Raw genomic sequence first — 27,203 nt, forward strand, 5'->3', positions numbered from 1 at the left:
ATATCCATAATGAACATAGACGCAAAAATTCTCAAAAAAATTTTAGCAAATCGCATACAAAAATATATTAAAAAGATAGTACACCACGATCAAGTGGGTTTTATCCCAGGGATGCAAGGTTGGTTCAACATCTGCAAATCAATAAATGTCATTCACCATATCAACAGACTTAAAGTTAAGAATCACATGAAGGGCTGGGAAGAGAGCTCAGTTGGTAGAGTGCTTGCCTTGCAAGCACAAGGCCCTGGGTTTGATTCCCAGCACCGCAAAAAAAAAAAAAAAAAGAATCACATGATTATTTCGATAGATGCAGAAAAAGCATTCGATAAAATACAGCATCCCTTCATGCTCAAAACACTAGAAACAATAGGGATAGTGGGAACATTCCTTAACATTGTAAAGGTCATCTACGCTAAGCCCATGGCCAATATCATTCTAAATGGTGAAAAACTGAAAGCATTCCCCCTAAAAACTGGAACAAGGCAGGGATCCCCTCTTTCACCACTTCTATTCAATATCGTTCTTGAAACTCTAGCCAGAGCAATTAGACAAACCAAAGAAATTAAAGGGATACGAATAGGAAAAGAAGAACTCAAACTATCCCTGTTCGCTGATGACATGATTATATATTTAGAGGAACCAGGAAATTCCACCAGAAAACTTTTAGAACTCATAAGTGAATTAAGTAAAGTAGCAGGTTACAAGATCAATGCTCATAATTCCAATGCATTTTTATACATAAGTGATGAATCTTCAGAAAGAGAAATTAGGAAAACTACCCCATTCACAATAGCCTTGGAAAAAGTAAACTACTTGGGAATCAATCTCACAAAAGAGGTGAAAGACCTCTACAATGAGACCTACAGAACACTAAAGAAAGAAATTAAAGAAAATCTTAGAAGATGGAAAGATCTCCCATGTTCTTGGATAGGCAGAATTAATATTGTCAAAATGGCCATACTACCAAAAGTGCTATACAGATTTAATGCAATTCCAATTAAAATCCTAGTGACATACCTTACAGAAATAGAGCAAGCAATTATGAAATTTATCTGGAAGAAGAAGAAACCCAGAATAGCTAAAGCAATCCTTAGCAGAAAGAGCAAAGCAGGGGGTATCACAATACCACATCTTCAACTCTACTACAAAGCAATAGTAACAAAAACGGCATGGTATTGGTACCAAAATAGACAGGTAGATCAATGGTACAGAATAGAGGACACAGACACAAACCCAAATAAATACAATTTTCTCATACTAGACAAAGGTGCCAAATATATGCAATGGAGAACAGATAGCCACTTCAACAAATGGTGCTGGGAAAACTGGAAATCCATATGCAACAGAATGAAACTAAACCCCTATCTCTCACCCTGCACAAAAAGCAACTCAAAATGGATCAAGGACCTCAGAATCAGTCCAGAGACCCTTAATCTTATAGAAGAAAAAGTAAGTCCAAATCTTCAACATGTTGGCTTAGGATCAGACTTCCTTAACAGGACTCCCATAGCACAAGAAATAAAAGCAAGAATCAATAACTGGGATAGATTCAAACTAAAAAGCTTTCTCTCAGCAAAGGAAACTATCAGCAATGGGAAAAGAGAGCCTACAGAGTGGGAGGAAATCTTTGCCACACATACTTCAGATAGAGCACTAATCTCCAGAATCTATAAAGAACTCAAAAAACTCTACACCAAGAATACAAATAATCCAATCAACAAATAGGCTAAGGAAATGAACAGACACTTCACAGAAGATCTACAAGTAATCAACAGATATATGAAAAAATGTTCAACTTCTCTAGTAATAAGAGAAATGCAAATCAAAACTACACTAAGATTCCATCTCACCCCAATTACAATGGCAATTATTAAGAACACAAGCAACAGTAGGTGTTGGAGAGGATGTGAGGAAAAAGGTACACTCATACATTGCTGGGGGGATTGCAAATTAGTGCAGCCACTCTGGAAAGCAGTATGTAGATTCCTCAGAAAGCTTGGAATGGAACCACCATTTGACCCAGCTATCCCACTCCTTGGCCTATACCCAAAGGTCTTAAAATCAGCATACTACAGAGATACAGCCACATCAATGTTCATAGTTGCTCAATTCACAATAGCCAGATTGTGAAACCAACCTAGATGTCCTTCAGTTGATGAATGGATAAAGAAACCATGGTATATATATATATACCATAAAGAATAATAAAATTATGGCATTTGCAGGCAAATGGATGAAATTGGAGAATATCATGTTAAGTGAGATAAGCCAATCTCAAAAAACCAAAGGACGAATGATCTTGCTGATAAGCAGATGATGACACATAATGGGGGGTTGGAGGGGTTAGTGTTAGGGTTAGGGTTAGGGAGGGGGCAAGAATGGAGGAAGGAAGGACTGTATAGAGGGAAAAGAGGGGTGGGGGGAAGGGAAAAATAACAGAATGAATCAAACAACATTACCCTATGTAAATTTATGATTACACAAATGGTATGCCTTTACTCCATGTACAAAAAGAGAAACAACATGTATCCCCTTTGTTTACAATTTAAAAAATCCCCAGTTTAAAAAAATAATAATAATAATAATTTGTGAAAATGGAAAATATATGAACTTTTTTTTTTTGCTGGGTAGGGGGCAAAACTGCTTAGAATATGGATTGAATTATATTTAACCTAATAAATATTTTTGCTCCTTTTAAAAAAAAAGAAAATTTAAACTCATTAAATATTTCCTAAGTATATTTCAGAAAACATGCTATCTGTGCTAATCTGACCAAATACTTTCTAATCTCAAATTATTTTTCCTCTAAGTAAACCTTTTAAACATAGACTTAACTGACATGACTACAAAGGAAGCAAGCTTAACACTACCTCTAACCTTAGATTCAGTAGGGAAGAAAAGCTTGTTTTACTTATGAAAGTAAAACAAGAAGAGGCTATAGCTTCTTGTCACTCAGACAGGTCCAACATAACCACGAATGTAAACTGGGGAGGGTATTTTTCTGGAGTACTTGGATATGTCTTTTTTGCTCTTGGTAGAAAGAGTGTTTCCATAAGCAGTCTCAGATGGAGAGCATCGGTCTGCCCAGCACAAGTAACTCACAAATCTTTCTAAATAACATCACTACAGACCAGTCACACTCTTGTACTTTGAACACAGTTGTTTATGTCTAAATAAACAGATAAATTGGATTTAAGCTTTATACTTAAATCCAATTGACGCCAACTACTTTTGTTTCATTACAAAGTAGTTTCTGTTATGGTAGCCCCAGAAGGAATTCATTTAGGGAACTCTCCCAAAACACTATTAAAGCAAGAATATGTTAGCCTATCATCATCGAAGGACAACCCATACCCTCTACAAAAAAGAATAAGTAAAGGTTCTAGATAAGGCATACAGTTATTAGGGAAACAAGCAGGCAATCTATCCCATATCTGGTCACTAGGCTAATATAGCTTCCTGATTTCAGGATGTACAGTGCATATGACATGCATATGACACAAAAATGACAAAAATTTTACTAAGTCAACTAAGATCCTGAAAAGGTCACTCTATCCTGTCCCCAAAGTATTTGTCTTGGGTCTTCTCTAACGAACCCAGAAGAGCCAACACATTTCACACGGGCTAAATAAGACTTTTTAAACGGTTAATGGAAAACTATTCACAAGAAAAAATGCCTCCAAATAATCTTTTAGTGGGTGGATTCGGCACATACCAGTGAATACCTTTGAGCTTAGTCCAATTTTGAATTAAGCTAGTGTTCACCTTTAAGAAACAACCTGTTGTAAAGTAAAACCGTGTATTAATAAGAAACATGGATTGTGAATACAAAAAAAGATATTATCAACTGAACTGTATCTAAATATTTTAGAAAGTTTTCCATAAGCAATCAGTAAATCTTTAAAATGCATGATCTTTTTAAAAACTTGTTAGTCATTCACCTGTAAAAGTCAGCTTTATATGTGTATGCCAAGCATAAAATTGCCCTATGCCAAATTTAACAAAAACTTCGCATTATAGAGTTAGGTTTTCTTGTACTTCAACATAATTATGATAATGCTTTGAAGGATAAAAATGCAGAATAATCTACCTTCTGATACACTTTAGTATAATGAAGAAAGCCTGAGACCCATACCAAAATTAGGTCCATATTTTAAAGCTGCATGCAATCAAGCCAGGAAAATAAATTGAGGAACCAGTCTATGTAATCACAATCACTTGCAAAACCATTTCAAGTATTTTTTCAGTTGTAACTGTTAGCAGTTTCTTATGACTATAATCTTTTAAAAAAAAAAAAATCTTCCACTTCAAAAATTAAATGCACATGTACATTAACATTTTTTGTCTACTTATAGTTAGGTGCTAGCTATGCCAGATTAAAATTTCCTTCTTTCACTTTCCAATTCTGCATTCCCTTCTTTTCATTTTTGTATGACTCCAAGTTAATTTTGTGTGTTATTTATCCATATAATGGTTGACTAGAAATTTGATCTTCAAAATTACAATTCTGAAGTAATGTAGAATTTGACAAAGAAAACAATGAAGAGAGTCACTTCATAATGACACAGTTGTTTTCCTAAGGTTAATGTTACCTTTTCAGATGTTATTTAAGGTTGGTTAATCACTTTACAAATATTACATAATTTAAGAGCCTCGACATTATAAATGTATATGCATAATCTTAACAGAGCATACTGAAAATGAGATATAAAATGAACTGTTCAAGGCCAGACAATATGTCATTGAGGTAGCTAGCGCTGGCAACCTCAAATTCCTATCTTCCCCAACATGTGCCACCCCAAGAGTTCCAGGCTTTAACCCCCACCTATAAAATATAAACAGGTGTTCTTCACAGGGCAGAAATCATGTAGAGCAGAATTTCAAACTTAAGGAACTAATTAAATAGAAGTTAGCCTAAATATTAACAGTCAATTTTCAGGTAAGACTCCTCACCTGAGTGATCAATTACAAGCAGAAACCAACTTTTTCCTAATGTATTTAAGTAGCTTTGTGCTGGTTCTGACAGATCTGGGGCTTCATTCATTAGTGAGTCATCAGTTCTTGGGCTACACTAGTTTCTACTCTTCAGACTCTCCTCATCCTCTGTGGTAATCTGAGGCAGGACCACTTGTGTTAATTTGAAGAATTATATCAGTTTTGTCACCCCTCACAGCTGGGAAATGATGTAAGAACATTCTTTGAAATTCCCAATTTGAACCATTATAGAACAGAGAAATTCCTAAAGCTTTAACAGTTTAGTTTTTTGTTCTTATTGTTTTGTTTTCGGTCCTGGGATTGGACCCCAAGGTGCTTTACCACTCAGCTACATCTCCAGTTCATTTTTATTTTTTTATTTTGAGACAAGTCTCACTAATTTGTCCAGGCTGGCCTCAAATTTGTGATCCTCCTATCTTCAGCCTCGTAAGCAGCTGAGATTACAGGCACATGCCACCGCATCAAGCTCATTTTAGTTGTTTTAAAATGGCTTCAAATAGTTTAACTGACCTTTTGGGCTCTCTTTAATATTTGTGATCACTTAATAAACTGATTAGCCTTTTCCTGATACCCTTTTCATACTTGCAAAGGAGATCCAGTATCACTTAGCAAATTAAAAAAATCAACAAACATAATACTAAGAGCCAAAATGGCTCTGTTTAATGATACAGTTTGCAGTCTATCTACAATGTTTCATGTCAAATCAATCATGATATGACTTCCATATTCAAATATGTAATGTTCATATTCTTCAAAAAAAAATGGCTAGTGCCAAAATATAATGATTCAAGAATAAACTATATATTCTTTACTCACAATGTTCAGGGTAAAATATATCTGACAAAAAGTATAAGAATGAAATTTTTGGCAAGAGTACATAGACATATCACTTTTATAAAAGATGGGGAAAGGAGGTATGGAAGGAAATCAACATTCGTTACAAAATGAATAGGAACAGGTACTATGCTAAATACATAAAACTTCAATCAATTTAATGTTTCTTATATTCCCTCATCAAGTAATTATAAACCAATAAATGCAAACATCAAAGGAATTAAATATAATCTCAGAATCCTGAACCAATTCCATTTTTTCCAAGGGATATATGCAAAACCCATTTATCAACCCTATCATATAGTCCAAGATCTCACAGGCACATTTATTTCAATTATTCTCAGAAAGTTAACCCAAGAATACCATTAGCTCACTGAAATATTCTTTTCAAGAAACTAGTTTAGATGATTCAAGAATTCAATTCTTAAGAGAATGCACTGGTAATACTTATTAATTGCATTATATATACATCAAGACATGAGCTTCCCCCTTCAATATGACAATTTGCAGATTTAACCTTTTTCAGCACCCAGAAGTTGTAAGGAAGAGAAATAGGGTTAGAAATGAGATAGATTGGGTATTTTCACTCACCAAATGTTTCCATTCATTGATCTACAGTAAAATGGTCACTTTGGTGAAAACAGATACTTTTAAAAAGAGGGAACTTTATTAAAGAAAAGTGTCTAAATGTCCATTGCAAAATGTCTTGATTAAATACATTTGAAAAATGAAATAAACTGAAATTGCATTTTAAGTGTTGAGAATACTATATGTGAAATAAGACCATGAGCAATTTTGTACTTAATATGTAGTGATTTTAATAAAATAATAAAAATTATAATGACTTAGCAAAATGCACAAAATGCTTATGGCAATATTAAAAGAAAATAACAGAATAAAAATTTTATCAGTATAATTATATAAAAATTTGTGTAGACATTAAAAAATTGGAACTGTGAGAAGAGCTGATTTGAGAGTTAACTGATTTGCAGATAATTGTTTTATTTTTATAAAAATGTTATATCGATAAAATGACAACTAGAAAAATATAACTATATGCATCTGCTGTGGTTTAGCCATTTTAAGGATATGAGTGTCTATGTCTTAGCAGTTTTCCAGTTTTTTGTCAGTATCCAGAAAGCAAACACCACAACTCCCCTATATCCTCCACGATGTTTAAACCAGTATCCAGTGCCCAGACAGACACAATCAGTACACTGATGAACACCAAGTGCACACAACACAAAAATGAGAACTTACTGTTATTTGTTGGTTCAGGAAACCCAGCCTTTGGACCACTCCAGCCTTTGTTTTCCCCTGTCTGAAAGATTAAATCAATTGTTTAAATTCGAAGAAAAAGGCTTATTTACAACATGAAACAAAACACGGACTAATAAGTAAAGCAAAGTAAGGACAATGATTTCTCATATGGTAGTTCTGTGTATCCTCTTCAAAGAGAAGATGGCTACAAGAGTAACTAATGGGGGCTGGGGGTGTAGCTGAGTGGTGGAGTCCTTGTCTCACACAAATGAGGTACGGGGTTCAATCCCTAGTGAATAAAAATAAATGAATTAATTAATTTAAAAGGTATTTAAAAAGATATTTTAAAAAGAGTAACTAATGTAAATAGTATCATCTACCCCTTTTCTATATTTGAATCTATTTCTAATTCTCCTTCAACTTTCAACTACTTGTTTAAATTTACAATTTAAGGTATCAAGAAAGTCCAATATTGGTGGGGTGGTGCACACCTACAATGCCAACAGTTTGGGAGGCTAAGGCAGGAGGATTGCAAGTTCAAAGTAAACCCCAACAATTTAGTGAGGCTCTCCAAGTAACTTAGCAAAACCCTGTCTCAAAATAAAATTAAAAAGGGGCTACGGACATAACTTAATGGTTAAGTGCTCCTGGGTTCAATCCCTGGTGAAAAAAAGGAAGGAAGGATGGAAGGGAGGGAGGGAGGACAGAAGCAAGCAAGCCAACCTAATATTAAGTGTGGTATGTAGAAAATGGGCTCAAAGTGATAAAAAAATATGTAATTTGTATGTAAATAGAAATAATAATAAACATTACAAGTACTAAAGTGACTGAAAGAGCTTCTTTATCAATCCTAAAGCCAGATTAATAATAGAAATGTTACTTTGTCCATTCTGGGAAAGTCCTATGACTTTTACCGAAAAAAAAAAAAAAAAATTAGCGAAGAGTTAACCAAATGGCTTTCACATTTTTTTTTTCATACTTGTCTCTTTCGTTTGTATTATATATCTTAAGGGGGACAAGAAAAGATATAATAGCAGAGCAAAAGAAAATAAGGAACTCTGAAAAACAAGTTAATAGTATATTAGAAACTATCAACAGCTTCATATGAGCATCTTTCTTCCTTTATTATCTCTTTTACCTCCTTAAAACACAAATCCTGTCTTCCTCCACAATTCACACCTGCATGATCACTACTATAATCTTTTACTACAAAATGCTAACACAGGTATCCTTTACAGGACAAAAACTGCTATATAACAAAAGAGCCTGGCAGGGGTAACAGCTGATAGCTAACACTTAGGACTTTAAAGTATGGTTGGTAATGTACTAGGTGTTTTACATGGAGCGAGATCATCTCATTTTCATTCTCACAAAAATCTGGTAAGATGATATTAACATTCAACTTCACAGAGAAGAAAACTAGAGTTAGAGAGGCTCAACAATTAATTAGTCTGAGGTTGTACAGCTAACACATAGAAGTATTACCAGATCTTTTTGAGGAGATAGAAATCATACTAGTTCATTTGGAAAGAAGCAGTCAAAGAAAAAAGAATAGAAAATTACGGATTAAGTGTGAACTGCGCATCTAAGAAAGAGAAGACACTGGAATAAAGAATAGAGTTTGGAACTAACAGAAATGTGCAAAAGTGGCCAAAAGAAAAGGACTACTGCAGACAAACAGCACTCTGATGGAGAAGCAGATTCCTTTGAGGGTGAAAGAAATTTAAAAAGATTTTGAAAAATCACTAAAATTGTTATCAGTATGGAAAGCTGGTGAGCAGAAAGAAAAATATATTCAATATATTTTTCATCCTTTCCATGCATTTAATTTTATTAAGGCCTCAAACAGTTTGTTCTTGGAGGTTTTCAAGATGGCGGCCTAGAGGGTGGCTGCATTTCATGTTGCTCCAGGACTCAGGATTCAAAAGAGGAGATATTGAGACACTTGGGACCAACTCAAAGCAGCCGGGTGACTCTCACCCGTTGGGAAGGCGTCCCGAAAAGCAGGAAACTTTGTGAAGTAGAGCTGCCGGCGAGACGCCACTCCCCCCGCTGGAGCAGTGAACTCAGACAACTAGGAGCGCTGTAAAGGAGGCCGCTCGGCACAGCGCTGGGACTCGGAGCCACCACTGGGGCTCCGGCGGCTGCCCAGGGGAGGAGTGCCGAGGAGAGCTGTGTGGACTCAGAACACCGGGGCCTGCCCTGAGGAGGAGGAGGAGGAGGAGCGTGGCCGCTTGGATTCGGAGTGACTGCACCAGAGCTACAGGCGGTTGCCGGAGGAGAAGCCGCGCGACGAGCTGTTTGGACTCAGAACGACTGCTTCTGAATACCGGGGCCTGCCCTGAGGACGAGGAGGAGGAAGAGGAGCGCGGTCGCTTGGATTCGGGATGACTACACCAGAGCTACAGGCGGTTGCCAGAGGAGGGGCTGCATGGCGAGCTGTTTGGACTCAGACCCCTTCTGAACACCGGGGCCTGCCCGGAGGAGTACGAGGAGGAGGAGGAGGAGCGCAGCAGGTCGTTTGGACTCGCAGTGACTGCATTAGCGCTCTAGGCGGCTGCTCAGAGGAGAAGGCGAGTGGTGAGTTGTTTGGACTTAAAGTGACAGCTCCTGAACACAGGGGGGCTGCCTGGAGGAGAAGCGTGGTGGGTCGCTTGGTCTTGAGTGGCCGCACCAGAGCTCCGGGCGGTTGCCCAGAGGACCAATGCAGCGGGTCACGTGGATTCAGAGCCACTCAGAGCGACCGCTCCTGAACACCCGGGGCGTTATCTGGAGAAGGAGGAGTAACGGGGAGGGTCACTTCGACTCGGAGTGATTGATTGCCCAGGGCTACAGGTGGTTGGTGGGAGGAGGAGGCACGAAGTGAGTTTCTTGGACTCCTAGTGACCACACCGGAATACTGGGCGGCTGTCTGAAGGAAGAGGCCTGTGGCGGGTCTCTGGGACTCAGAGCGACTGTTCGGGGCCCAAGGTGGCTGCTCAGAGGAGGGGCCGCATAGCCAGGCGATTAGGTGCAGAGCAGGGTCCCAGGATCTAGGAGGCTTCTGGGTGGAAGAGACGCACAGAGACACGCTTAGGGCGGAGCGAAGGTTCCAGGCCTGCAGGCAGATTCTCTGAGGAGGGACAGCCTAAGGAGATTCATCTGCGAAGGGTGAGGCTCCCAGGCCCAGGAGGTAGGGCCGGGCCCCTGGGAACTTTGCAGAGGAAGGCAGCCCAGCACAGGCGGTAGCTGTAAATTGAGGGGAGCCTCTAGGAGGAAACTGACCAGCGAGACCTCCCCACCGGGTGAGTCTTCCCTGCTGGGTGAGGTTTCCCCACAAGGACGGTAAAACCAGAGACTCAGGCCCAAACAGGCTTTGCCTCAGCCCGCAGCCTAGGTCCCCTTTGGATGACCACTGGTCAGCAAGTGGAGGCACCTCTGCCCATTAGCAGGGATTATACCCCACCTGAAGGACACCACTCCTAGAGAGGCAGCTTCCTTGTGGAGCATGCATTATCAACTTCCTCCAAGACTTCAGCCTACTGAAGGCTAAGGGGGGATATATATAGAAATCTTCAGGGACATTGTAAGTCAATAGAGGAAATCTGCAATATCTCAGCGGTCCACTGATACCTGAACAATATGAGAAAACAAGGAAAGAAAATGCCACAAACAAATCTAGATGTTACATCAATAAAACCCAATGACAGCATGGCAGAAGAAATGACAGAAAAGGAGTTCAGAATGTACATAATTAAAATGATCACAGAAGCAAACGATGAGATGAAAGAACAAATGCAAGCATTGAATGATCGTACCAATCGACAGTTAAAAGAGCAAATACAGGAAGCAAAAGATCATTTCAATAAAGAGTTAGAGATATTGAAAAAAAACCAAACAGAAATCCTTGAAATGAAGGAAACAATAAACCAAATTAAGAACTCCATAGAAAGCATATCCAATAGAATACAACACCTGGAAGACAGAACCTCAGACATTGAAGACAAAATATTTAACCTTGAAAACAAAGTTGAACAAACAGAGAAGATGGTAAGAAACCATGAACAGAATCTACAAGAACTACAAGGGGATATCATGAAAAGGCCAAATTTAAGAATTATTGAGATTGAGGAAGGCCTAGAGAAACAAGCCAAAGGAATGAACAATTTATTCAATGAAATAATATCAGAAAATTTCCCAAATCTCAAGAATGAAATGGAAAATCAAGTTCAAGAGGCTTATAGGACTTCAAATACACAAAATTACAACAGACCCACACCAAGGCACATTATAATGAAAATACCGAACATACAAAATAAAGACAGAATTTTAAAGGCTGTGAGAGAAAAGAACCAAATTACATTCAGGGGGAAACCAATACGCATATCAGCAGATTTTTCAATCCAGACCCTAAAAGCTAGAAGGGCCTGGAACAACATTTTTCAAGCCCTGAAAGAAAATGGATGCCAACCAAGAATCTTATACCCAGCAAAACTTACCTTCAAATTTGACGATGAAATAAAATCCTTCCATGATAAACAAAAGCTAAAAGAATTTACAAAAGAAAGCCAGCATTACAGAACATTCTCAGCAAAATATTCCATGAGGACGAGATGAAAAACAAAGAAGCAAAAAAGCAAAGGGAGGAATTATCCTAAAGGAATTGTCAAATAAAGGAGGGAAACAAGTTGTGTCAAACAAATAAATAAACAAAATTTTAAAATGAACCAATGACCGGGAAACCAAATCATATCTCAATAATAACCCTGAATGTTAATGGCCTGAATTCATCAATCAAAAGACATAGACTGGCAGACTGGATTAAAAAGAAAGATCCAACAATATGTTGCCTGCAAGAGACTCACCTCATAGAAAAAGATACCCATAGACTAAAGGTCAAAGGATGGGGAAAAACATACCATGCACATGGACTCAGCAAAAAAGCTGGAGTATCCATCCTCATTTCCGATAATGTGGACTTCAAGCCAAAGTTAGTCAGAAGGGATAAAGAAGGTCATTTCATACTGCTTAAGGGAAGCATAAATCAACAAGATATAACAATCATAAACATCTATGCCCCAAACAGTGGCTCATCCATGTATGTCAAACAAATCCTCCTCAATTTCAGAAACCAAATAGACCATAACACAATAACACTAGGTGATTTTAACACGCCTCTCTCACCACTGCACAGATCTTCCAAACAAAAACTGAACAAAGAAACCATAGATCTCAATAACACAATCAATAATTTAGACTTAACGGACATTTATAGAATATACCATCCAACCAAGAGCGAATACACTTTCTTCTCAGCAGCACATGGATCCTTCTCTAAAATAGACCATATATTATGCCACAAAGCTAATGTTAGCAAATACAAGAAGATAGAGACACTACCATGTATTCTATCAGATCATAATGGATTGAAGTTAGAAATAAATGAAAGAGTAAAACACAGAAACTATTCCAACATCTGGAGATTAAACAATATGCTATTATATGATGAATGGATAACAGAAGATATTAGGAAGGAAATTAAAAAATTCTTAGAGGTAAATGAGAACAAAGAAACATCATATCAAAATCTCTGGGACACTATGAAAGCAGTACATAGAGGGAAATTTATTTCATGGAGCGCATTTAATAAAAGAAGTAAAACTCAACAAATGAACGACCTAACACTACAGCTCAAAGCCCTAGAAAAAGAAGAACAGAACAGCACCAAAAGTAGTAGAAGACAGGAAATAGTTAAACTCAGAGCTGAAATCAATGAAATTGAAACAAAAGAAACAATACAAAAAATTGACAAAATAAATAGTTGGTTCTTCGAAAACATAAACAAAATTGATAAACCTTTAGCCACACTAACAAAGAGAAGACGAGAGAAAACCCAAATCACTAAAATTCGGAATGAACAAGGAAATATCACAACAGACAGGATTGAAATACAAAACATAATTAGAAGCTATTTTGAAAATCTATACTCCAACAAAATAGAAAATTTCGAAGACATCAACAGGTTTCTAGAGACATATGAATTGCCTAAACTGAACGAGGGGGACATACACAATTTAAATAGACCAATTTCAAGTACTGAAATAGAAGAAGTCATCAAAAGCCTACCAACAAAGAAAAGTCCGGGACCAGATGGGTTCTCAGCCGAGTTCTACAAAACCTTTAAAGAAGAGCTCATTCCAATACTTCTCAAAGTATTCCATAAAATAGAAGAGGAGGGAACCCTCCCAAACTCATTCTATGAAACCAATATCACACTGATACCTAAACCAGACAGAGACACATCGAGGAAAGAAAATTTCAGACCAATATCCTTAATGAACATAGACGCAAAAATTCTCAAAAAAATTTTACCAAATCGCATACAAAAACATATTAAAAAGATAGTGCACCATGATCAAGTGGGTTTCATCCCAGGGATGCAAGGTTGGTTCAACATCAGGAAATCAATAAACGTAATTCACCATATTAATAGACTTAAAGTCAAGAATCACATGATTATTTCAATAGATGCAGAAAAAAGCATTTGATAAATACAGCACCCCTTCATGCTCAAAACACTAGAAAAAATTTGGCTAGTGGGAACATTCCTTAACATTGTAAAGGCCATTTATGCTAAGCCCATGGCTAATATCATTCTAAATGGTGAAAAACTGAAAGCATTCCCCCTCAAAACTGGAACAAGGCAGGGATGCCCTCTTTCACCACTTCTATTCAACATCGTTCTTGAGACTCTGGCCAGAGCAATTAGACAAACCAAAGAAATTAAAGGGATACGAATTGGAAAAGAAGAACTCAAACGATCCCTGTTCGCTGATGACATGATTATATATTTAGAGGAACCTGGAAATTCCACCAGAAAACTCTTAGAACTCATAAGTGAATTCAGTAAAGTAGCAGGTTACAAGATCAATGCCCATAAATCCAACGCATTTTTATACATAAGTGATGAATCTTCAGAAAGAGAAATTAGGAAAACTACCCCATTCAAAATAGCCTCGAAAAAAATAAAATACCTGGGAATCAATCTCACGAAAGAGGTGAAAGACCTCTACAATGAGAACTATACAACACTAAAGAAAGAAATTAAAGAACACCTTAGAAGATGGAAAGATCTTCCATGTTCTTGAATAGGAAGAATTAATATTGTCAAAATGGCCATACTACCTAAAGTGCTATACAAATTCAATGCAATTCCAATTAAAATCCCAATGACGTACTTTACAGAAATAGAGCAAGTAATTATGAAATTCATCTGGAAGAATAAGAAATCCAGAGTAGCTAAAGCAATCCTTAGCAGGAAGAGTGAAACAGGGGTATTGCAATAGCAGAACTTCAACTCTACTACAAAGCAATAGTAACAAAAACGGCATGATATTGGTACCAAAATAGAAAGGTAGATCAATGGTACAGAATAGAGGACATGGACACAGACCCAACTAAATATAATTTTCTCATACTAGACAAAGGGGCCAAAAATATGCAATGGAGAAAAGATAGCCTCTTCAACAAATGGTGCTGGGAGAATTGAAAATCCATATGCAACAGAATGAAACTAAACCCATATCTCTCACCATGCACGAAACTAAACTCAAAATGGATTAAGGACCTCGGAATCAGACCAGAGACCCTGCAGATTATAGAAGAAAAAGTAGGTCCAAATCTTCACCTTGTTGGTCTAGGATCAGACTTCCTTAACAGGACTCCCATAGCACAAGAAATAAAGCTAGAATCAACCACTGGGATAGATTCAAACTAAAAAGCTTTCTCTCAGCAAAGGAAACTATCAGCAATGCGAAGAAAGAGCCTACAGAGTGGGAGAATATCTTTGCCAATCATACTTCAGATAGAGCACTAATCTCCAGAATCTATAAAGAACTCAAAAAACTCCACTCCAAGAATTCAAATAATCCAGTCGACAAATGGGCTAAGGAAATGAATAGACACTTCACAGAAGAAGATCTACAAGCAATCAACAAACATATGGAAAAATGTTCAACATCTCTAGTAATAAGAGAATGCAAATCAAAACCACCCTAAGATTCCATCTCACCCCAATTAGAATGGCGATTATCAAAAACACAAGCAACAGGTGTTGGCGAGGATGTGGGGAGAAAGGAACACTCATACATTGCTGGTGGGGCTGCAAATTAGTGCAGCCACTCTGCAAAGCAGTGTGGAGATGCCTTAGAAAACTTGGAATGGACCCTCCATTTGACCCAGCTATCCCACTCCTTGGCCTATACCCATAGGACTTACAATCAGCATACTACAGAGATACAGCCACATCAATGTTCATAGCTGCTCAATTCACAATAGCCAGACTGTGGAACCAACCTAGATGCCCTTCAATTGATGAGTGGATAAAGAAAACTGTGGTATATATATACAATGGAATATTACTCAGCCATAAAGAATGATAAATTATGGCATTGCAGGCAAATGGATGAAATTGGAGAATATCATGCTAAGTGAGATAAGCCAATCTCAAAAGCCAAAGGACGAATGATATCGCTAATAAGTGGAGGGTGACACATAATGGGGGGGAGGGAAGGGTTAGTGTTAGGGTTAGAGTTAGGGTTAGGGAGCGGGGCAAGTTTGGAGGAAGGAAGTACTGTATAGAGGGTAAAGAGGGGTGGGAGGGGTGGGGGGAAGGGAAAAAATAACAATGAATCAAACAACATTACTCTATGTAAATTTATGATTACACAAATGGTATGCCTTTACGCCATGTACAAACAGAGAAACAACATGTATCCCATTTGTTTACAATAAAAATAAATAAATAAATAATAATAATAATCTAAGGTTGATGCCATTATTTTTATAGCTTCATGAAAATGTCCCCAATTAAAAATAAAATTGGTTTTGCAAAAAAAAAAAAAAAAAAAAAAAAAAAAACAGTTTGTTCTTCCTGAACTACTGACACTGTATCTAGGGGCTTCGAAAAGTATTTATGTTTCAAGAACCCAGGAGCAGTCCCACAATTAGCATCAGGATTCTTTCTAGACTTTCCAAACAAAAGGATTTGCATATTTAAAGTGCAGAATTAATTTAAAAAATCTTTTTTTATTTAATTGTATTAACTTCTTCTGTTCTTTTCCTTGCTTTTTTTATCTTAATTATATATTTGAAACAATTAATTAACAATTTTAATCGGAGAGTTGTGTCTAAGATCAAAATGTCTCACCCTTTTAGGAGAGTATGGGGAAATAAGGCTAACAAGGACAAAGTCAAAGTGATTATAAACAAGAACTCAAGTCCTGGAAAGGGAAAACTCAGCAGCAGCTTATCTCCCAAATCTTACTGTCTATGTTTCTTCTATCCTATTTTTATATCTCAACCACTTCCTTTATTTCTATAAACATTTTTAATTAATTTCATTCAGTCCTCTGAGTCTTTTGATTTTTCCAGTCTGTCACACTACTTACTATCAGCCTTGTGTGGATCCCATATCTGACACCACATCTAGTTCTTAACTATCGACCTTCTGTTGATCCATCCTCAAATCCCTAACTACAGGTCACCTGCCTTGTTTGCTTCCATGCCCAAGATTTAAGGGTTGCATAACCTTACAAATTGATGTAATTTACATTTGTAACTTCCAACCATTCATGATAATTGGTCCCTTCTCCGTAATATGCTCCTCACAGTAACTGGCCCTTCCTGATACATGCAAATAAAGCTGGCTTTTAATAGGTTGAAAATATTTTATCCACTGTAAAAGGATGTGAGAGGAGTAAAATGTTTATAAATGCAGGCATATGTTGTGTGGGAGGTCTAAAGAGGCTCCCCTTTATATATTCTCTGTGAAGTACAAGACAAGATCACAGAATAAGAGGAAAGTGAACTGAGGAAGGCTGTAAATATGGGTAAACTGTAGGCAGTAAGGAACATATCACTTCAGGGAGGGGAAATGCAAGGTGAATAGAAAAATGCACATTGTCAGGTATTTGAGGGCTCCACTGAAGTTAGTAAAAATATATACACCATTTTGCTCCTCCTGTTTTTTGTTTGTTTGTTTGTTGCTGGGGGAGGTGGGATGGGGTTGCCTTGGGGATTGAACCCCTGGTGCTTTGTTACTGAACTAATCCCCAGTTCTTCTATAAATTTTAAGACAGGGTCTCCCTAAGTTGCCCAGCTGGCCTGGAACTTGTGATTACATGTGGGCCACCACACCCAGCCTCTTTCTTAATTCCTCTCCTTCTACTAATGACCAAAGACATTTAAATACTAGATTATATTCACTGTTATTAACTTTTCATCTTCAACTGAATCCCAACCAAGACCACTGCTCTCTGATTTCTACCGTAACACTAATGAAACTGCTTTTGTAAGGTTCCGATTTAAACATGTCAGATTGATCAGAGGAGTAATTTCTTTTCTTTCTCAAAGTATCTCTAAATTGATAATCCAATGCCCCCCACCACACACACACAAGGTACTAAAAGCAAACAACATCAGAAGAGAATATCACTCAAAATCTAGAACCAGGACAGCAGGTTCCAGATACTGAACAAGTTGTAACTTTTTTAGCAGACATAAATGACTAAAATCTGATCTACACAGAGTAGATCTACACAAAAAGATTAGAGAAAGTAAGGTGATTAGTGGTGATTAGTGGCCCAGAACCAAATGTCCTAGTTTTTATAAATAAAAGTATACAGATTAGAAAGGAAGAAATAAACTATCTTTATAAACCGAAGGACATAATCATCAATGTAGAAAATCCCAGTTACAAAAAAAAAAAAAAAAAAGTTACTGTAACTGATATTAGTTTATAAAGGTTACAGGATATAAAGTCGACATATAAAATAAAATGTATTCTACATACTGGCAAAGAATAAATGGACACTGAAATTGAAAACCAATTCCATTAACACGAAACATTTAGGGATAAACATAAGAAATGTGCAAGCTATTTCTTTGGGGAAAAAGACAGAAAAAGGGACAGATTTCCAAAAATCTAAATTAATAGAGAAATAATCTTGTTCATCAGAAGACTCAGTATTAGGAACTCTTGTAACTTAATAAAGCGAACCTAAATCTAATTCTTTAAAAAGGCAAACATTTTAAACATATACTTCAAAGAAGAAATAAACACATGATAATAAATATTCAACATTATTACTAGAGAATACACACTAAAATTCAAAGAGACCAGGGTAAGGCAGGAAGAGAGCAGAAGGAAATGTACTAAAGAGTGAAACTGACCAAATTATGCTATGTGCAAGTATGAATATGTCACAATGAATACCACTATTATGTATAATTATAATGCACCAATTAAAAATATTCAAGAGAGAGTCCCTGGAGACAGTACCGCAAGCACCCGGGACATTAAGAGTAGGCAGAGTCCCTGGAGACGGCACCTCAAGCACCCAGGACATTAAGAGTAGGCAAACAGATTGCTCACTGTCAGGCGTCTATCGCCTGCCTTACACCTATCCATTATCAAACACACGAGGTTTACCTCCCGATCGTCGGACAACAGTCAGCAAACTGATCGCCGACCACCAGTGGAGCACCAGCTGCCTCCTGTTGCCTAGAAGTTCACTGTTACAGTACCTGCAGGTTTGATTACACGTGGCTGCCGCCATTTTGAGACAACAGCAACCCCGTAGAACCCCTGGCAGGACTGACTGAGCCCAGTCTTCAGGATACTTCAGCCAAAAGGATCACTCCCTGCCTCTGGGGCCCTCACACTGACTGACTGCTCCCTGCCGCCAGGACCCCCAGACCAACTGACTGCACCCTATCACCAGGACCCCAGACCGACTGATTGCACCTGGCCTCCAGAATCCCACAACCACACCAAACACACCAGACCTCCAGGAACCCTGCTGGACCAACTGCATCCCGTCTCTAGGACCTCCAGCTGACCACGTCCACCCCGAGCTGCAGCTCCCCATTTGCCAACACATTTGGAAGCCAGAGCGGCCATCTTGGATAATCCTGGAAACCCTAGCTTCGATCTTTGGGTGGGGCAAATCTCACCCTGCGATGCCTGCTGGAGACTTGAAGCTCATTGTCAGGTACCTCTCATGCATCAGGCTACTGAACACTGGGAGGTTTCATTAGTATATGACTGTTATACAGTAGATTTTCTTTTTTCTCCTTTTTAAAAAATTTAAGTTTTTATTTCTTTACGTTTCTTGCTCTCTTTTCCTTTTGTTTACCTGTTCCCTCAGAGTCTCTTTCTCCCTTTTTTGCATGCTAACATCCGATTTCTTCTGATTACACTCTCACTCTTTCTATTTTCTAGAACTTCTGTACATTCTTTTCTTATCCCATTAACAACCACATTCTACATCCCCCTGCATCCTCTTTGTCCTCCATTAGAAACTGCAGACCTTATTGCAAACCTGTTTGTTTTACCGAAGATAATACTTGAACTCATTTTGTTTATTATGACAATTTTGTTATTGTCCCCATAGGGGCTATTTGGTCTAAGATTGCATAGTGTCTGAATTGGGCACTGCGAATATTGATCTCCCCTTAAACAAAGGGTTTTGGAAACCTATAGGGCCACTATAAGCCTATAGGTGGAAATCTGCAACACCTAAGATCTGCACTGCTAGAGGGGAAGATACATGAACAACATGAAAAAAACAAGGGAAGAAAATGATCCAAACAAATCTAGATTCTATATTAACAGAATCCAATGACAGCATGTTAGAAGAAATGTCAGAAAAGGACTTCAGATTATACATCATTAAGATGATTCACGAAGCAAAGGATGAGATAAGAGAGCAAATGCAGGCAATGAATAATAATACCAATAAGCTGAAAGAGCACCTGCAGGAAACAAAAGATCATTTCAACAAAGAAACAGAGATTCTCAAAAAAAGAAAACCAAACGGGGACTAGGGAGATAGCTCAGTGGGTAGAGTGCTTGCCTTGCAAGCACAAGGCCCTGGGTTCGATCCCCACCACCCGAAAAAAAAAAAAAAAAAAACGGAAATCCTCCAAATGAAGGAAACAATAAATCAAATAAAAAACTCAATGGACAGTATCACCAAAAGACTAGACCACTTGGAAGACAGAACCTCAGACAATGAAGACAAAATATTTAATCTTGAAAATAAAAGTACCCAAACAGAGAAGATGGTAAGAAATCATGAACAGAATCTCCAAGAACTATGGGACATCATGAAAAGACCAAATTTAAGAATTATTGGGATTGAGGAAGGAACAGAGATACAAACCAAAGGAATGAACAACCTATTCAATGAAATAATATCAGAAAATTTCCCAAACCTGAAGAATGAAATGGAAAAATCAAATACAAGAGGCTTACAGAACACCAAATGCACAAAATCACAACAGGTCCATACCAAAGCACATTATAATGAAAATGCCTAACATTCAAAATAAGATAGGATTTGAAGGCCGCAAGAGAAAACCATCAGATTACATATAGGGGGAGACCAATACGGATAGCAGCCGACTTCTCAACCCAGACTCTAAAAGCTAGAAGGGCCTGGACCAACATATTTCAAGCTCTGAAAGAACATGGTTGCAAACCAAGAATCCTATACCCAGCAAAACTAACCTTCAGATTTGATGATGAAATAAAATCCTTCCATGATAAACTAAAGTTAAAAGAATTTACAAATAGAAAGCCTGCGCTACAGAATGTTCTCAACAAAATATTCCATGAGGAGGAAATGAAAAACAACAATGGAGGTCAGCAAAGGGAGGAACCACCTTAGACAAAAACCACTCAAAGAAGAAACCAAGCCAACTTAAAAACCAAAAATAAGCCAAATGACTGGGAATACAAATCATTTCTCAATAATAACCCGGAACATTAATGGCCTCATCAATCAAAAGACATAGACTGGCAGAATGGATTAAAATAAAGACCCAACAATATGCTGCCTGCAAGAGACTCATCTCATAGAAAAAGACATCCACAGACTAAAGGTGAAAGGAAGGGAAAAAACCTACCACACACATGGACTCAGTAAAAAAGCGGGAGTTTCCATCCTTTTATCAGATAAAGTGGACTTCAAGCCAAAGTTAGTCAGAAGGGATAAAGAAGGACATTTCACACTGCTTAAGGGAACCATAAATCAGGAAGACATAACGATAGTAATTATTCATGCCCCAAACAATGGTGCATCACTGTACATCAAACAAATCCTTCTCAATTTCAAGAATCACATAGACCACAACACAATAATTATGGGTGACTTTAGCACACCGCTGTCACCACTAGATAGATCTTCCAAACAAAATCCAACCAAAGAAACCATAGAACTCAATAACACAATCAATAACCTAGACTTAATAGACATATATAGAATATTCCATCCATCAACGTGCAGATTCGCTTTATTCTCAGCAGCACATGGAACCTTCTCGAAAATAGACCATATGTTATGACACAAAGCAGCCCTTAGGAAATGCAAAAAAATAGAGATACTGCCTTGTGTTCTATCAGATCATAATGGACTGAGAGCAGAAATCAATGACAAAATAAAAAAGAGAAATTACTCAAACACCTGGACACGAAATAATATGCTACTGAATGAAACATGAATAACAAAAAAACATCAGGGAGGAGATTAAAAAATTCTTAGAGGTCAATGAGAACGACAATACAACATATCGAAATCTTGGGACACTATGAAAGCGGTACTAAGAGGAAAATTCATTCCATGGAGTACATTCCAGAAAAGAATGAAAAGTCAACAACTAAATGACCTAACATTACAGCTCAAAGCCCTAGAAAAAGAAGAACAGAAGAACAGCAAAAGCAGTAGAAGACAGGAAATAATTAAAACCAGAGCTGAAATCAATGAAATTGAAACAAAAGAACAACTCAAAAAATTGACCAAACAAAAGTTGGTTCTTTGAGAAAGTAACAAATAGACAAACCCTTAGCCACACTAACAAAGAGAAGGAGAGAGAAGACTCAAATTACTAAAATACATGATGCAAAAGGAAATATCACGACAGACACCACTGAGATACAGAATATAATGAGAAGCTACTTTGAAAATCTGTATTCCAACAAAATAAAAACTACCGAAGACATTGACAAATTTCTAGAGACATATGCTCCTCCCAACTGAACCAGGAGGACATACACAATTTAAACAGATCAATATCAAGCAATGAAATAGAAGAAGCCATTAAAAATCTACCATCCAAGAAAAGCCCAGGACCAGACGAATTCTCAGCCGAGTTCTACAAGACCTTCATAGAAGAACTCATTCCAATACTTCTCAAAGTATTCCAGGAAATAGAAAAGGAAGGTACCCTACAGAACTCATTCTGTGAAGCTAATATCACCCTCATACCCAAACCAGGAAAAGACACATCAAGGAAAGAAAATTTTAGACCAATATCCTTGATGAATATAGATGCAAAGATCCTTAACAAAATATTGGCAAACCGTATCCAAAAACATATTAAGAAAATTGTGCACCACAATCAAGTGGGGTTCATCCCTGAAATGCAAGGATGGTTTAACATTCGTAAATCAATAAACGTAATCCATCACGTCAATAGACTTAAGGATAAGAATCATATGGTTATTTCAATTGATGCAGAAAAAGCGTTTGACAAAATACAACACCCCTTCATGCTCAAAACACTAGAAAAAATAGGGATAGTAGGAACATACCTGAATATTGTAAAGGCTATTTATTCTAAGCCCATGGCCAACATCATTCTTAATGGAGAAAAACTGAAACCATTCCGTTTAAAAATGGGAACAAGACAGGGATGTCCTCTTTCACCACTTCTATTCAACATTGTCCTGGAAACTCTAGCCAGAGCAATTAGGCAGACTAAAGAAATTAAAGGGATAAGAATAGGAAAAGAGGAACTGAACTTAAGCTGTCACTATTTGCGGATGACATGATTCTATATTTAGAGGATCCAAAAACCTCCTCCAGAAAACTCCTAGACCTCATCAATGAATTCGGCAAAATAGCAGGCTATAAAATCAACACACATAAATCTACAGCATTTTTGTACGCAAGCAACGAAACAGCTGAAAGGGAAATGAGGAAAACAACCCCATTTGATATTGCCTCAAAAAAAATAAAATACTTGGGAATCAATCTAACTAAAGAGGTAAAGATCTCTACAATGAAAACTACAAAATATAGAAGAAAGAAATTAAGGAAGACCTTAGAAGATGGAAAGATCTCCCACATTCTTGGATAGGCAGAATTAATATTGTTAAAATGGCCATACTACCTAAAGTGCTATACAGATTCAATGCAATTCCAATTAAAATTCCAATGATGTACCTTACAGAAGTAGAGCAAGCAATCATGAAATTCATCTAGAAGAAGAAGAAACCCAGAATAGCTAAAGCAATCCTTAGCAGGAAGAATGAAACGGGATATCGCAATACCAGAACTTCAACTCTACTACAAAGCAATAGTAACAAAAACAGCATGGTATTGGCACCAAAATAGAAAGGTAGATCAATGGTACAGAATAGAGGACACAGACACAAACCCAAATAAATACAATTTTCTCATGCTAGACAAAGGTGCCAAAAATATGCAATGGAGAAAAGATAGCCTCTTCAACAAATGGTGCTGGGAAAACTGGAAATCCATATGCAACAGAATGAAACTAAACCCATATCTCTCACCCTGCACAAAAAGCAACTCACAATGGATCAAGGACCTTGGAATCAGACCAGAAACCCTGCATCTTATAGAAGAAAAAGTAGGTCCAAATCTTCACCTTGTTGGCTTAGGATCAGACTTCCTTAACAGGACTCCCATAACAGAAGAAATAAAAGCAAGAATCAATAACTGGGATAGATTCAAACTAAATAGCTTTCTCTCAGCAAAGGAAACTATCAGCAATGGGAAGAGAGAGCCTACAGAGTGGGAGAATATCTTTGCCACACATACTTGAGATAGAGCACTAATTTCCAGAATATATAAAGAACTCAAAAAAAAAAAACTCTACACAAAGAATACAAATAACCCAATCAACAAATGGGCTAAGGATATGAACAGATGCTTCACAGAAAAAGATCTACAAGCAATCAACAAACATATGAAAAAATGTTCACCATCTCTAGTAATAAGAGAAATGCAAATCAAAACTACACTAAGATTCCATCTCACCCCAATTAGAATGGTGATTATCAAGAACACAAGCGACAATGGTGTTGGCAAGGATGTGGGGAAAAAGGTACACTCATACATTGCTGGTGGGACTGCAAATTAGTGCAGCCACTCTGGAAGCAGTGTGGAGATTCCTTAGAAAACTTGGAATGGACTTACCATTTGACCCACCTATACCACTCCTCGGTCTATACCCAAAGGACTTAAAATCAGCACACTACAGAGATACAGCCACATCAATGGTAGAAGAAGAACATTTAAAAATGAACAACTGCATTTCATGATTGAAAACTAGTCAAACTACAAAAAGACAATAAAATAGGTTTTCTGCAAATCTAAAAATAAGCTTAAATTATTATTTGTCTGCACATCAAGAAATAGGTTGAGAATACAAGCAACAATAGGTGTTGGTGAGGATGTGGAGAAAAAGATACACTCATACATTGCTGGTGGGGTTGCAAATTAGTGCAGCCACTCTAGAAAGCAGTGTGGAGATTCCTTAGAAAACTTGGAATGGACCTACCATTTGACCCAGGTATCCCACTCCAGGGCCTATCCCAAAGGTCTTAAAATCAGCATACTACAGAGATACAGCCACATCAATGTTCATAGCTCCTCAATTCACAATAGCCAGACTGTGGAATCAACCTAGATGTCCTTCAATTGATGAATGGATAAAGAAACTGTGGTATATATATACAATGGAATATTACTCAGCTATAAAGAATAAAAAAATTATGGCATTTGCAGGCAAATGGATGAAATTGGAGAATATCATGTTAAGTGAGATAAGCCAATCTCAAAAATCCAAAAGATGAATGATCTCACTGATAAGCGGATGATGACACATAATGGGGGATGGGAGGGGAGCAAGAATGGAGGAAGGAGGGATTGTATAGAGGGAAAAGAGAGGTGGGATGGGGGGGGGACAATGGAATGAATCAGACATCATTACACTATGTAAATGTAAAAAAATATATATATATTCAAAGAGTCAAGCATGATGGTGCATGCCTGTAATTCCAGAGACTTGGGTGGCTGAGGCATGAGGATAACAAGTTTGAGACTAGCTTCAGCAACTTAGCAAGGCCCTGTCACAAAATATAAAAGAACTGGGAATGTGGCTCAATGGTGAAGCACCCTTGAGTACCAAAAAATAAAATAAAATAATAACAATAATAATATATGGATATATATGTGTGTGTGTACACATATATGTATATGTGTATATATATATGTATCCAAAGACAGCATAACCAAACCATCAAAAATGACATCACCAAGAGCTAGAGAGAATGTGGAGCAAGTTGAATTTTCAAGTGGTGCTGGCAGGAATGCAAAATGATACATCCTCTCTGGAAAAACAGTTCATAATTTCTTATAAAATTAAACACATATGAATGCCTACATACAGGATATAACAGAAATATATACATACAAAGACTCTTGAATGTTTATAACTGCTTTATCATAGGCTCAAACTAATGATAAATTTAACATGAATAACTTTCAAAAGCATTATACTAAGTCCAATGAACTAAACAAACATTTCTCAAAAGAAATATAAATGGCCAACAAATACATGAAAAAAATGTTCAACACCATTAGCAATGAGGGAAATGCAAATCAAACTACACTGAGATTTCTTATCACACCAGTTAGGACGGCAGTCATCAATAATACAAATAAATAAAATGCTGGAGAGGATGTAGAGAAAAAAGAACACTTTAACACTTTTGGTAAGACTGTAAATTAGTACAACTGCTATGGAAATCAGTATGGAGGCCTCCTCAAAACAGTAGGCATGGAACCATTATATGACCCAGCTATGCCACTTCTCAGTATTTACCCTGAAAAATTAAAGCCATCTTACTATAATGATACATGCATACCCATGTTTACTGCAGCACAATTCACAACAGCCAAACTATGGAACCATCCTAGGTGTTCATCAAAGAATGAATGGATAAAGAAAATGTGAATTCTCTCTTTCTCTTTCTCTTTCTCTCTCTCTCTCTCTCTCTCCTCACTCTCTCTCTCTCTCTCTCTCTCTCTCCTCACACACACACACACACACACACACACACACACACACACACACACAAAATGGAGTTTCATTCAGCCATAAAGAAAAATAAAATTATGGTGGTATTTGCAGGAAAATGGATGGAAGTAGAGACCATCATGTTAAGTGTAATAAACCAAACTCACAAAGTTAAAGTTCATATGTTTTCTCTTATATGCAGAAGCTAGGGTTTCAAGATGGCGGCCTAGAGGGTGGCTGCATTTCATGTTGCTCCAGGACTCAGGATTCAAAAGAGGAGATATTGAGACACTTGGGACCAACTCAAAGCAGCCGGGTGACTCTCACCCATTGGAAAGGCATCCCGGATGGGATGGTGGTCCCGGAACGCAGGGAACTTTGTGAAGTAGAGCTGCCAGCGAGACGCCCCTCCCCCCGCTGGAGCAGTGAACTCGGACAACTGGGAGCACCGTAAAGGAGGCCGCTCAGCACAGCGCTGGGACTCGGAGCCACCACTGGGGCTCCGGCGGCTGCCCAGGGGAAGAGTGGCGAGGAGAGCTGTGTGGACTCAGAACACCGGGGCCTGCCCCGAAGAGGAGGAGGAGGAACGTGGCCACTTGGATTCGGAGTGACTGCACCAGAACTACAGGCGGTTGCCAGAGGAGAAGCCGCGCAGCGAGCTGTTTGGACTCAGAACAACTGCTTCTGAACACCGGGGCCTGCCCTGAGGACGAGGAGGAGGAAGAGGAGCGCGGCCGCTTGGATTCGGGTGACTACACCAGAGCTACAGGCAGTTGCCAGAGGAGGGGCTGCGTGGCGAGCTGTTTGGACTCAGACCACTTCTGAACCCCGGGGCCTGCCCGGAGGAGTAGGAGTAGGAGGAGGAGGAGGAGCGCGGCGGGTCGTTTGGACTCGCAGTGACTGCATTAGCGCTCCAGGAGGCTGCTCAGAGGAGAAGGCGAGTGGTGAGTTGTTTGGACTTA

General features: G+C 38.0%; 1 protein-coding gene across 16 annotated transcripts in view; it reads right to left on the minus strand.

Moving 5' to 3' along the window:
- The window catches only part of STAU2 (staufen double-stranded RNA binding protein 2), a 344,586-nt gene that overhangs the window by 168,448 nt on the left and 148,935 nt on the right, over nt 1-27,203 (minus strand). For all 16 annotated transcript variants that reach the window (XR_013763894.1, XM_079140529.1, XM_079140527.1 and 13 more), the window contains one exon: nt 7,090-7,152. Coding sequence is in view for 15 of the 16 variants with exons in the window: in XM_079140529.1 (XP_078996655.1) it covers nt 7,090-7,152 (63 nt within the window). In the remaining variant the exon portion in view is untranslated. The remainder of the gene's footprint in view (nt 1-7,089; nt 7,153-27,203) is intronic.

This window comes from Sciurus vulgaris (assembly GCF_902686455.1).
Source record: "Sciurus vulgaris genome assembly, chromosome: 1".
NCBI classification, from domain to species: domain Eukaryota; kingdom Metazoa; phylum Chordata; class Mammalia; order Rodentia; family Sciuridae; genus Sciurus; species Sciurus vulgaris.